We start from the raw sequence: 14279 nt of genomic DNA, 5'->3' as shown, positions 1-14279 counted from the left end.
CTCTTTTGACTGCTAGCCCATAGGGGCACGTTTGCCGCATTCACACTACGACTGCTTTGTGATACTCTTCATTAGTCAATGCCAGGCGTATTTGCAGTCGACGCACAGACGTGGACTGTCTAGGAAAAACTGGGCAAAACTGTGACAGTTTCGCACTGTGTGGGAGACATAGTGGCATGCTGAAAACTGAGGTATACTTTGGGCTTTAGGACGTGTTAAATACATGCTGCACATCACCTCTGTCTTTTGGAGCATAAACACCAAGGCCCATTGTGGTCTTATTAACGTGTAAACATGCTGGATGAAGCCAATTTTACAGTCACATTTTATAGGTCTGTTAGTCCAACTAGTTCTGAAAATCGAACTGGTGCAGTTTCAGTCAGACTAAAGCATTTACATGATGTAAACAAACAAACAAACAAAAAATCATTTATTATTTTAGTCTGACTAAAATCGACCTTAACATTCAGTATGTTTAAATTAATCTTAAGAGTTTACTAAATGTAAAATAGATAATAGGTCTACTTGATGGTTTAGACCATGGACAGACTTCACATGCCAATGGTGCACAAACCCACTTACATTTGATGGGCTCTTTTTGGGTTCTCACTCTTGCATGCTCTTTTTGTTCTTTATAGAACTGTCATCACGTGTCTCATCACATGCATGTCGCCTGGGCTCTGGTTTCGTGTATCAGTAAACGGAATCTTTGCCCTCTTCAGAGGCTTTCGGGACATTCTCCCTGCCCTGCCGCTACCCACCCCCGACCCACCCTCAGAGGACATGGAAAGACCTTTCTCCTGATGGACAGGGGAGGGAGCATGTGTGTGTTTACAGTCCCTGCCTTTGCTCTGGCCTGAAGGTCTCAGTTCTTACATGGATGGCGCAGCATGTGTTTTTTTTTTTTTTTTTTTTCACATTGAGAGTAAACAGCTCTTTTTTTTTTTTTTTTTTTTTTTTGCTTTTAAGAGTCCTTTGTGCCAAAGCAAGCCATAATTGGTTAGAATCATTATCAGCTTAACAGACAAATGACACTATTTCAGAGGGTTTCAGTTTTAAAAGGTAAATCAAATTGGCACCTTGAGCAGATACAAATTGGTTTTCAATCAAATTCTGTCCTGTGTTTCCATTAGAGATGTGCACGAGTAATCTACTAATCAAGTACTCGTTCTGCACCAGCTAGTCGACTATTTAAAACACTACTCGAATATCGCAAATTGTATTTCCTTTGAGCATTTGCCTGCAGTGGGAAACACTGAATTATCCTGTACTTTCCCTCTGGATTTCTCGCCTAATTTCGCAGTTGCAATTGAGTCCACTGGGGGCACTGTGGATGTGTGTTACACAGGTTTTGGATGAGAGGAGACATGATGACGTCTTTTGTGTGCTTTCAAGCAAAGCCAATTGTGGCAATACTTGCAATATTTTGATTCTTATTGTACTATATCGGTATTCGGTTTTTGTTAAAGTCATGCATGCCAACAGACGAGGATTTGCGCTTATGGTGGAAAAAGCGAAGTGGTACGAGAAACTTGGAAGCTTATAAGATTGGTATGTGCATTAAATATCTGAACACAGGCATGTTGTGCATTGTCTAAAAAGCCAACTTTCAACACTTTCTGAATTATGTAAAATGATTAACATGTAATAGCCTCATGTAGAACAAGAAAAGTCAGGTCAAGTGGTCTTAAACTACTTGTGCTGAAATTAGGGTTGGGCATTTTGTAGTAATTTTGTAGTCAAGTAATCTTACCCACAAAAAATCCATAACTCCATTTACTCATAAATTAAAATGTATGTGATGATAAAAAGTATATGTACATACAATTTATATTTTGTTTTACTGGAACGTTACCAAGAACGGTTACTTTCAACATAAGCTAACTTTAACTATGCTTTTGGGTGAAAAAAATTAAATTAACAATATGCATTAATAAACATGGGGAAAACAAATATAATAATAATAATAATTAAAAAAAATAAATAAAAAAAACAGTAAAAAAAAAATGTTTGCACTCATCCGTAGCTGACATAGAACCAATACTGACAGCATTGGGTTAATGCACATATATGATTTTTGTGTCTACATAAGGCTATCACATTTTTATAATTTCACATTATTATTCAGAAAAACAAGTGGTGAAAATGGTCTTCATAAAATACGCTCTGCCCGTGTTCAGAGATTTAACGCACTTACAGCACAAACATACTGGTCTAAGAATCTTCCGAGTTTCTCGTACTGCTTCATTTTCTTTTCACCATAAAAAGCAGATCCTTGTCTGCTGGTATCTATGACTCTTGACAAGAACTGTATGCCTACAGAGTAGAATTCAGTCATAAACAAAATATTACAAGTATTGCCACACATGGCTTTAAAAGCACACACACTAAAGACCATCTTAAATCCTCTCATTCAACACCTAGATGACAAATCCACAGCGATATTTGGGGAGAGACTCAGATGGAGAGAATAGTATTCAGCATTTCTTATGGCAGGCAAATGCTCAAAGGAAAATTTATCTGATTATTCGAGTAGTGTTTTTTATTGTCGAATACCTGGTGCAGAACATGTGGTCTTTGTATAACTTCAGGCATTGGGACTTGAATGAGATTGAGATTTTTGGCTATTATTTCAAGGGATAGTTACCCTAGTTCACCCTGTAAAGGTAAATTGATCAGCCAGTATTTCTTGCAAAAGAGATTGCTCTCTCAAATTTCTGTATGCATTTTCCTCAGTAATCCTCTAAAGATCGTATCTTTTTCAGCAGGTTCAAAAGTGTTTCTTCAATGTTAGCCATTTGATTTTTCGTCAGTTGTTGGCGATTAACTTTTTTTTGCACAATGAGGGCTGGTGAATATTTTTTGCCTTTCATCCAGCCGTTTTATAGTGCTTCATGAATGCAGAGCAGGATGGACTCTCAGGCTGCTGAGAGGTGTTGAAAGCTTTGGTGGGTAATTGTTGGCTTTGAAAATGGCCCACCCTCGAGCAAAAAGCCTTTTTTTTTAATTTTATTTTATTTATTTTTTTTTTAGCACCTCTGACGGTTCAGATGGCTCCACTGTAGCATAATGGCTTTCTTTTTGAGACCCAGGCCAATGAAACGGTCATGCACTTCAACTGCAGACCATTTTACATGGTCACCTTGAGAATTCTGCTCAAAGAACCTCATTTTCTCGCCCACTCTGTTTAAAATTTTAATATTTTTGGACTCCACTTTGGGAAAAATGCATTAAGACTGCATTGGACTTGTGCTGAGACAATAAACAGTAGCCTAACAATTAGCATGATATACATTTGAACTTTTATATGTCCATTTTTGTGGTGGGATTTGGATGTCATGCACGTCTTTTGGTTGTCTTTATTTAGGCTTTGTTACCAAGAACCCAACCAAATCTGTGGTATGTTTTAAAGATCTGATCATGTCTAAAACTAGTGGTAGGATGGCTAGTTACCAGAATCATCTTCATTCTGCCTAGTGTCAAATCCCAAATTTACTGAAAGCTTTGTTTTTTGTTTTTGTTTTTTTCAAACATTTTAAGGGAATTTTTATTATATTGTGTAAAATGTTTATTAAAAGGAATGTTCCTGATTCAGTACAATTTTAGCTCAATCAACAGCATTTGTGGCATAATGTTTTCCACAAAAATTATTTTGACTCATCCCTCAAGCAGATGGTGTGGTTACACAGTAAGGCACTTACAGTGGAAGTGAATGTGGCCAGTGGATAAATGTACAGTTTCAACAAGTATAGCCAAAAGATGTAAACATTATGATAAATGTGATGAAATTGCTTACTAACCTTATCTGTAAAGTTACAGTGCATCTGGAAAGTATTCACAGTGCTTCACTTTTTCCACATTTTGTTATGTTTCAGCCTTATTCCAAAATGGATTAAATTCATTATTTTCCTCAAAATTCTACAAACAATACACCATAATGACAACGTGAAAGAAGTTTGTTTGAAATCTTTGCAGATGTATTAAAAATAAAAAAATGAAAAAAATCACAGTACATAAGTATTCACAGCCTTTGCCATGACACTCACAATTGAGCTCAGGTGCATCCTGTTTCCACTGATCATCCTTGATGTTTCTACAACTTGATTGGAGTCCACCAGTGGTAAATTCAGTTGATTGGACATGATTTGGAAAGGCACACACCTGTCTATATAAGGTCCCACAGTTAACAGTGCATGTCAGAGCACAAACCAAGCCATGAAGTCCAAGAAATTGTCTGTAGACCTTCGAGACAGGATTGTATTGATCTGGGGAAGGGTACAGAAATATTTCTGCAGCATTGAAGGTCCCAATGAGCACAGTGGCCTCCATCATCCGTAAATGGAAGAAGTTTGGAACCACCAGGACTCTTCCTAGAGCTGGCCACCTGGCCAAACTGAGCGATCGGGGGAGAAAGGCCTTAGTCAGGGAGGTGACCAAGAAACCGATGGTCACTCTGACAGAGCTCCAGCATTTCTCTGTGGAGAGAGGAGAACCTTACAGAAGGACAACCATCTCTGCAGCACTCCACCAATCAGGCCTGTATGGTAGAGTGGCTAGACGGAAGCCACTCCTCTGTAAAAGGCACATGACAGCCCACCTGGAGTTTGCCAAAAGGCACCTGAAGGACTCTCAGACCATGAGAAACAAAGATTGAACTCTTTGGCCTGAATGTCTGGAGGAAACCAGGCACCGCTCATCACCTGGCCAATACCATCCCTACAGCGAAGCATGGTGGTGGCAGCATCATGCTGTGGGCATGTTTTTCAGCAGCAGGAACTGGGAGACTAGTCAGGATCAAGGGAAAGATGAATGCAGCAATGTACAGAGACATCCTTGATGAAAACCTGCTCCAGAGTGCTCTGGACCTCAGGCTGGGGCGAAGGTTCATCTTCCAACAGGACAACGACCCTAAGCACACAGCCAAGATAACAAAGGAGTGGCTCCGGGACAATTCTGTGAATGTCCTTGAGTGGCCCAGCCAGAGCCCAGACTTGAACCCGATTGAACATCTCTGGAGAGATCTGAAAATGGCTGTGCACCGACGCTCCCCATCCAACCTGATGGAGCTTGAGAGGTCCTGCAAAGAAGAATGGGAGAAACTGCCCAAAAATAGGTGTGCCAAGCTTGTAGCATCATACTCAAAAAGACTTGAGGCTGTAATTGGTGCCAAAGGTGCTTCAAGAAAGTACTGAGCAAAGGCTGTGAATACTTATGTACATGTGATTTTTTTTATTTTTTTTTTTTTTTTTTTTTATTTGCAAAGATTTCAAAAACTTCTTTCACATTGTCATTATGGGGTATTGTTTGTAGAATTGAGGAAAATAATGAATTTAATCCATTTTGGAATAAGGCTGTAACATAACAAAATGTGGAATAAGTGAAGCGCGGTGAATACTTTCCGGATGCACTGTATATAGAATATAACAAGTTTGTTGTCATGACAACATAATGCTGGCAAATCCTATAATCTGCTAAACACTGTGACACCAATAAATGGCTGATTTTATCACACAAAAATCATGTTGACGCATAATGTTTATGTATTGTCTGTACTTTTAAAACACTGCATATATTAATGTCGATGGACTGGCCCCTTTCACTGCTATTATAAGTACACACTGTAGCCATGTTTTCTGCTTTAATAAAGAAGGGATATGTTGAAAAACACTTGTGGTAATCATCATGCCGTAAATGCTGCCAAATGAGTTTAACTTGTGTTGAAACTGGAACATTCCTTTTAAAGTCTGCAATCTTTCTGTCATTAAATTTGCTATCATTAAGTTATAATAAATGTATATTGGCTACACTGCTCTCTAGTTATAGGTATCGCATTGGCCTTATAAAAAACATATCTGTCCACCACTACAGCTGTCTAATTGTAAATCTTGTCATAAACATTCTTTAATTCCCAGAGTGTTAATGATCTCTGGGGTAATAGCTGCTGTTAAAAGAACAGCCATCTTTAACTTGTCACCTGCGGAATGAAAATGTCACTTTCTCTCACACTTGTCCTGTATAAAATCCTGTCACAATTACTGACATCTTCCTCTTTCATTCACTCTTTCTCAGGAGGAGCAAAACAGAGGCAAGCCAAACTGGGAGCACCTAAATGAAGAGCTGCATGTGCTGATCACAGTGGAGGACACACAAACACGTGCCGAGATCAAGATGAGAAGAGCTGTCGAAGAGGTCAAGAAGCTACTGGTGCCCGCAGTAAGTTACAAAATGCGTCTTAAAACTTAATAAATGTGCCTGTTAATTGTGGATATTTTACAAATGTTTTGACCTCAGAGAGCTTCTCTGCAGACCTGCCCGTGGCTTGAGCTTTTGATTTGAGGCAACAGTTGAATCTGCCGAAATCTTCTCTACTGCTTCCTGTTCTGTGTGTGACACATAGGGGTGCCTTTGTGCATATGGGCTGGGTTTTAATCCCACCCCTGACCTCTGGCCTCAGTCTACTGTTGGATTTGATATTTTTATCTCAAGCTCCCAGCCGAGAACAAATGGCGCTCTGCAACCTGCTTCCCACATATTTCCGCTCCATTCCTCCTTTCTGTTCTTCGCTCCCTGCTGGCATCCGATGGTTGCCGAAGGGGGTTGGGGTGGTGAAGTCAGTGTCTCTGGCTCTGGGCTGTTTGCCTGCAGTGAACAGAATGGCTGGACAGCTGCAAGTATCTGTTCCGTATCAGGCGACCTGGTGGAGAGGCTTCGACCCGCTGAAACCTGGCCAAATCCAGCCGTTCCGCCCAGCCATGTGCCTCTCTCGCTTCATTTCAGAGCGGGACATGGAGTCCTTGGCATTATTTGGCTGCTCTCAGGCTTTCTCTTGTTTCTTTGTTTGTCTGTCTCTCTCTAGGCCAGAATGATTCAGTAAACCCCACATTTTGTCTCTTGTTTGGGGATTTTTCCTCTTATGCTTGTATCTCTCTTGTTCTGTTTGAGCGAGGAGGCCATAAACCTTACACACACACACAAACACAGTAGTCAGAAAGAAAACAAACACATGGCTGGCTGAGAGTGTGTGAGTCATTCTGAACAGTGTGGTTGGGAGATGAGTAAATGGCTACATGCTCTCCTAATTTTCGCTACTACCTTATGTCCCCGTGAGATCAAAGTCATCCTCACAGCTCCGGTGGATATCCCTCCTTTACCACAAATGCTCAGGCTTTCAGGAGGCCTTTATTTGCTCTACTCATTTGTTTCATTTAGTGTTACACAACACGGAGTCTTTTATTAAAAAAACAACTTTTCCAGGGTAGAGTTTGTGAATAGCTCTGATGTAACTTATCTATATCTCATCCTTTCATTAATTGAAATGGCTTAAGTCGGTGTAATGATAGTTTTGCCATACAGATAATGCTCTTCTCAAACATCATTTTCCTGCTGGTTCTGTGTGTGGCAGATTGACTCTAATGCCCTTTATCATGCCAAGCTAAACTGGATTAAATGACAAACTGTCCATCTCTCAGCCTATCCTTCTAAATGAAGGATATCTTTGCCTCATTTAGAGCCATGAAATTGTCTCATTAAATACATCATAAAACAGGCGTGGTCACAGTCTGTTCCCCCTCAGCTCTCTTCATTTTGTGGAAATGATTTGATGGCAGGGTTGGAGCTTTTAAGAGCTCTCAGAGAGAGGCTGTCTGATTTATAAACATCTGCGCTATTGATTTTTACCTACCTTGAGAGGCATCTAACACATTACCGTGTGAATCTGTAATCCTGGCTCGGGTTCTGAAGAGTTGCCACAGCCGAACAATTCCTGCTTGCAGAGACCAAACTGAAATTTTCAGCCTTGCTCAAGGAATCAGTTCTACACACAGCATTTGAATAATCGTCAGACTTGGAGAGAGTGCATAAATGGTGTGTATACGCCAGTGCGTGCACAGTCTCTGAGGCTGGGGTTAGATGAGGGTGATTGAGAGATTCAGCTCAAAGGCCTTGTGAACTCTTCAACTCCCAGCAAGAGACAGAGGAAGGGAGACACGCCGACAGAGAGATTCAAGTTTAAGGTGATCTGGTAATGAAGGTAGTTGCAGGTGAGAAACAGGGAGAGAATTAAGGCAGGAATGGAGGCATTTTTGATAGTGGAGAAAAGTTAGACAATAATTGGCCATATTGAGTTTAGAGCAAAAGCAGTCGTAGTGCGCATTTGACGGTGAGTTGTCGACCTTTCCCGAAATGGAGCACCATTCTGAAAAACTAAGTATACCCTAGCCTTTAAGCCCTGTTCACACTGCAGGTGGCATGCCACTAGACTTTGAGATCTGTGTCACTGGTGGGCGTTCCTACTGCTGCCACCGCCCTAACGTTATTGGTGACTGCACAACTGCCCATAGTAGCATTTGAAATGCTGTTTACAGATGATACTGCTGATAAAACTAAGATTTACTAATCTGACAAGGAATCAGTTCTTTTGCCTCTAAAAATGCACATACTGCAGGGGAGAACGTTTTATATAACCTGCTCCAGAATCTCGTACTCTCTCCAAGTCCAACGATTATTCAAATGCTGTGTGTAGAACTGATTCCTTGAGCAAGGCTGAAAATTTCAATGTGGTCTCTGCAAGCAGGAATTGTTCGGCTGTGGCAACTCTTCAGAACCCGAGCCAGGATTACAGATTCACACAGTAATGTGTTAGATGCCTCTCAAGGTAGGTAAAAAATCAATAGCGCAGATGTTTATAAAGCAGACAGCCTCTCTCTGAGAGCTCTTAAAAGCTGGAGACGGATGACGTAAGCGTCTCTGTCTTCACTCTCATTTGTAGCCACTCGCAAATGTCTCTCCTCATTTACATAGTTGAAATGTTCTTGTCTTGTCGCTCCCCAGAATGATCTGTCGCCAACGGTCGCGACAACTCATGTCGCCGGAAGTCGCTGTGCTCTCATTGAAAATGAATTGGATGGTGTCGCTGTCTTGTACGATGTCACTGGCGGTGTGAACAGGCTTAAGATCTACAAATCGTTTTTGTAGTGTCAAGCAAAGTTTCAGAGCATTACAACATGGCCCATTGTCACCAAGATGAATTTTCAACTGTTTTATTTGTGTTTGTATTTTGACATTTCTCCAGATGATCAGTCAAATTCTAAGTCTAGGTTCACTTATGGGGCTTTTCCACTGCACGGTACAGCTCGACTCTGCTCGCTTTTTGGGGGTTTCCCACTGTGGATAGTACCTAGTACCTGGTACTTTTTTTAGTACCACCCCGGTCGAGGTTCCAAGCGAGCTGAGCCGATACTAAATGTGACGTCAAAACCCTGCAGATCACTGATTGGTCAGAGTGAATCGTCACTACTAGCGTCACTGGATTTGCGACACGGGACATTAACCCACTAGTTTTAAAGTTAGCAAGAGCGATAACAGTATAATTTGTTCACGCGACTTTCGAATTGTAAAAAGAAATGGCTGTCGCAAAACCACGCCGTGGTCAATAAACAAGGTGCAGACGTTCCTCTCGTTAGCGACAAACGAAACGAGCAAAACGAAAAAGTCTTTCAGGACCTACCAACAGTGTTGGGAAAAGTAAAAAAACCCATCAAGGACCACAACAGCCGGAGTGGTTCAAACAGAAGAAAGTGTTAGTGGTTCGACCAAATGGACGCTATGGCAATAGACCGGCAAGCAATGGGAGGGAGAGTGCCCTGGACTCGGCGTTGTTGGAGTCTACGATGGAGGATGGTATGTTTTGTTACGTTAACTCTATATTCTGCTTGAAAGCTTCACTTTTAGTTGACCAGCTACTGGAAAGCTTGCTTCTAAAACAACCAGGCCAATTTAACTGTTACACTTGTGTAAAATCACCATGCAACAACTGCTTTATGCAGCACAATGAGCTAGTAGCTAACAGCTAGCGGGCGTTATATTGTTTATGGTCAGTAATGTTTGTCGCGTTTAAGATGATGTCACGGCAGTAGAGGCGGCACAACTATGACGAGCAGCCTATAATCCCACCCACGTTGAGGCAGCACTAAACTGCAGTGGAAAAGCAAGCTCAGAAAAGCGAGTCGAGTCGAACCGTAACGTGCAGTGGAAAAGTGCCATTAGTGGGTGCAGGAGGCATATGATGGCTGATGAATGTCTTTTTGAGATGGTTAGTAAAGACATATTGTGTCTGTTGGGGTTGGAGAACGAATCGCTCGCTCTAGCCTAAGCGAATCTAACTTTTAATGACCATGACCTTGTTGGCACCCTGCTGCAGGAAGGAGGTGGAGATGTACACAATTGTGGAGTTTTATACCAGTGATTAGGTTTTAGCAGTGGCTTGATTGGTACAACAGTGGTTGGTGGTGGATTGTCCTTGAGGTTAATTTGTGTTTTGAGCTGCTTGTAATAAACATTATAGTGGTCCCAAGAATTTGGACACTTAAGCCACACTTAATGTTTGAGTTTTATTGCATTAGACATCAAATTAGTTACTTTACAAGGATGCTTTTGCAATGTGTTATGAACTGCCAAAAATATGAAATGCCTTGTTTTTACTAAATCCACCAGTGACTGAGCACAGCATTGATTAAAAACAAATCGGCAATCTTATCTCCGAAATTGCATTTGCTAATTTCCATTTTAATATGTGCTGATTGTGAAAATCCAAGCCGTGTGTAAATTTTATGCATTTTTATCCAACAAGATTAGGCAAGCTCACTCCTTGCTGTATGCCAATGTATCCTGGAGTCATTTGCCTATAAATCCTTGAAGACTTGGGCTTTCCTTGTTTTCCCAGATTTTCAAGATGAGGCCCAGTTTTGGATAACTGAGTAAACTACAGCAAAATGCTGCACCATGTCACAGATTATAGCAACTGCACCAACAACAGGGCCCTACTCTCCTGACAATTTAATGACGAACTCAGATTCCTGCAAAACAGTGACAAGTTGCAGGCCAGGGACACGTCTACGTATCGGATCCCTTTTAATTCAGTTTACCGCTTTATACACATCATTTGAAAATGATCAGAGAATAAAACACCAGAACGATGTTTTTCCTACGTGGTAATTAGCCTCCCATATGTGTTAAGAACCTGACAAATTGGTTTTCTCGTTAGGGGTGCTAAACCCAGGACAGCTAACACTCGTGATGGGTGTTGTGGATTTAGATGTTTAAAAAATGTAATGTGTAGACTTTGACAGGAAAGTTTCTGCACTACAAGGTGACTAACCAAGTTTCCATCCACTTTTTACGCCGTTCTGTTTTCGACAGTGGAAATACGTAAAAAAAAAAAAAAAAAGTTTGCAAAATTTGCTGGTCTCCTGCTTGTTTCCATTCAAATGGCCTTTTGCCAATAAAGTATTGTGCGTGATGACACAATTCTTTATAAAAAAAAAAATTAAAAGTTTTTTGGGGGGAGGTTTAGCACAAAAGAACCAAAAAAATTTTTTTGAACGAAACCCAAAAAAACCTTTGCCCTTGAGCTGTTTCCATATAGAATTTCAAGGTATATCACAAATTGTGTACCATTCGCACCCCAGATATACCCACATTTTGTGTAAAAAGGAGAGATTGAGGTAATTTATTGAAATTGGCCATCTTACTGTCATTTTAATTTCACATAATTGCAATAGTAGGAAATATCAGAAGACGACATTGAAATGGAGAAGTAGCTTGTCTGTATCTGGGATTATTAGAAGAAATTGATTGGTATACCTGGCAAAATAAAATAGAACAGGTAGCATGCGTAAGAAACACTGCATTTGTACATGCACAACTGTCAGTGTTATCTGCAGTCTTTTTTATTTCTTTTCAAAGAGATGTTGGAAATTACATTAAAACTGTCCACCTCTTCCAAAAAACAAAAAAAAGTCTTCAAAACTTGGAACGTGTAAACAAATTTTGGTGTCTTTTAATAACATTTGGTATAATATGACCCCATATAGCTTTGTTTTTTATTACTTTATTTATCTGTCTCTGTACACTTGTTATGATTTCTTGTTAATTACTCCCTCTGTATCCCTTTTCTCTTATGTCTGTTTTTATCTGTATATTAATTATTTTGGCACTTTTGTTTAATCCCCTCGATGCTGAATTTTATTTCTGTTTTGGTTTTCTGTTATGAAAACTCATGTCTGTTATTGCAATACAATAAAAAAGAAGCACGTTTTTTTTCTGGTGTCTTCTCATTGGCCAACATCATTACTATAAAAAAAATAACCGTTAATAACGGTAATATAATAATTATTTTTCCATTAAAAGTCTGGGAAAACTTCCAATAAGAATAAAGGTAATGTTGTTGTCTTTAAAAGAAATTGAGCAAAAATCGTATCTCCTCCAAGTGTACCGCTCCACTATGCTGTTTGTTGTGAGGACACATGTGATGTAAATTCTGTCCTGTGACTAGGGTTGCAGCGGTATTCTGGCTTCACGGTATACCACGGTATGAAAATTGACAGTTATAATACCATGTACATTTGCTTATCTACAGTATTGAGAAAAAAATGCAACCGGATGGAGAATCTTGCATGTGCATCTCCTTTCCTCCTCGACTGTCTGTCAGACTTGTCAACTTGCCCCACACACACACACATGCAGTGGGAAAATGTCAGAGAGAAGCGAGGCGAGGGGGTCTGACATGAGTGTGTGTGTGAGTTGAAGCAGTGTTTCTCAACTGGTGGGTCACAGGTCTATTCGGACTGGGTCGCGGACAGCAGTGAAAGAACAATGCCATGGTTCTCCCATTGAAGATATTTTGGCGGCCGCCCAAGTGATAACCTATTTAGGACTGTCAAGGCAAATTTAATGATAATCTCGCAATCAGCTAAAGGCTTCTAATCTGCACTTTCGCACGAGTGTAACGGAACCAGCTCGCGCTAATGATCTGCTTTGCTCTGCTCTCTGGTGCGCGTGCAACAACCGGGCTTCCCTCAATAGTGCGGAGCGCAGACCTCAAAACTGATGTGACCAATTTCAATTCTAGTGAGACTTTTCTAGTTTTAAGCATTACAGATGAAGTCAAGTCAAACCCATCAAACAATAGGTAGCCCTGACATGCCAAACAGCACTGAGGAGAAAAAGAGCAACACTGTGCTATGCGTAATTTTTTTTCATTATACATCACCTTTACAGAATTGTTTCACGATCCTCATTTTATATCAACAGTGGCATTTTTTCAAGATGTGTTTCAGCTAGTATTTATTTTTTCATAAATACTATAATTTGTTATTATTATTATTATTATTATTATTATTACTATTATTTAAGACTAGCTACACTGACCTAAACATGGTAATGAGGAGCCTTCCCTCTTGTGTAATATGCATGTTCTGTTTGAATTATGTTTGAAATTAGGAAACAAACGGGATAATAATGGGCTCATTTAAGTAAATATGCTCTTCAATTTTTAAAAGGGAGAGAGAAACTTCCTGTTGCTTTTGTTGTTAACGTCAACAACAAAAATAATGTCACTTGATGCATGTCCTTGTACTTGAAAACCATGAACAAAACTATGCAACATAAAAGGAAATGCGACCCAGGATACATTAAATACAGGTTACTTTTTTACTATGGTGGGTTGCTACTTGATTTCCAATGTAAAATCTGGGTGCTGAAGCAAAACCAGTTGAGAACCACTGAGTTAAAGGTACAGACAGGAGCAGTCTGGCTGCGCTGTCGTGCACCTACAGTATGTGTTAATTGTTAATCATCATAGGACATTACTTTAAAAGCTCACACAGCTGATGTTATTTTTCATTTAGTAGTTAATTTAACATGCTATGCTAACATGTAAACTATCATGCTTTAGTTATATAACACATTATAGTTACAGTTGTGCTCAAAAGTTTGCATACCCTTGGAGAATTGGTAATATATGTACCATTTTTAAAGAAAACATGAGTGAGCAGGCAAAACACATTTCTTTTATTTCTTATGGGATTCATATTCAACTGTAGGTTATAACAGAATGGCACAATCATAAAACAAAACATGGCAACAAAGAAAAAAAATGAAATAACCCCTGTTCAAAAGTCTGCATACCCTTAGTTCTTAATACTGTGTATTGCCCCCTTTAGCATCAATGACAGCGTGCAGTCTTTTGTAATGGTTGTCTATGAGGCCCCAAATTCTTGCAGTTGGTATAGCTGCCCATTCGTCTTGACAAAATGCCTTCAGGTCATGCAAAGTCTTTGGTCGTCTTGCATGAACCGCATGTTTGAGATCTCCCCAGAGTGGCTCGATGATATTAAGGTCAGGAGACTGTGATGGCCACTCCAGAACCTTCACCTTTTTCTGCTGTAACCACTGGAGGGTCAACTTGGCCTTGTGCTTAGGGTCATTGTCGTGCTGGAAAG

The 14279-nt window shown here is 40.1% G+C and overlaps 1 protein-coding gene across 5 annotated transcripts in view; it reads left to right on the top strand.

Annotated features, from left to right (window-relative positions):
- The window catches only part of LOC127455105 (protein quaking-A-like), a 134978-nt gene that overhangs the window by 88838 nt on the left and 31861 nt on the right, over positions 1–14279 (top strand). For all 5 annotated transcript variants that reach the window (XM_051722703.1, XM_051722699.1, XM_051722700.1 and 2 more), the window contains exon 4: positions 6070–6213. In XM_051722703.1, coding sequence (XP_051578663.1) covers positions 6070–6213 — 144 coding nt within the window. The remainder of the gene's footprint in view (positions 1–6069; positions 6214–14279) is intronic.

Source organism: Myxocyprinus asiaticus, chromosome 17, assembly GCF_019703515.2.
Source record: "Myxocyprinus asiaticus isolate MX2 ecotype Aquarium Trade chromosome 17, UBuf_Myxa_2, whole genome shotgun sequence".
Classification (NCBI taxonomy): domain Eukaryota; kingdom Metazoa; phylum Chordata; class Actinopteri; order Cypriniformes; family Catostomidae; genus Myxocyprinus; species Myxocyprinus asiaticus.
This window is presented reverse-complemented; position numbering and strand designations above follow the sequence as displayed.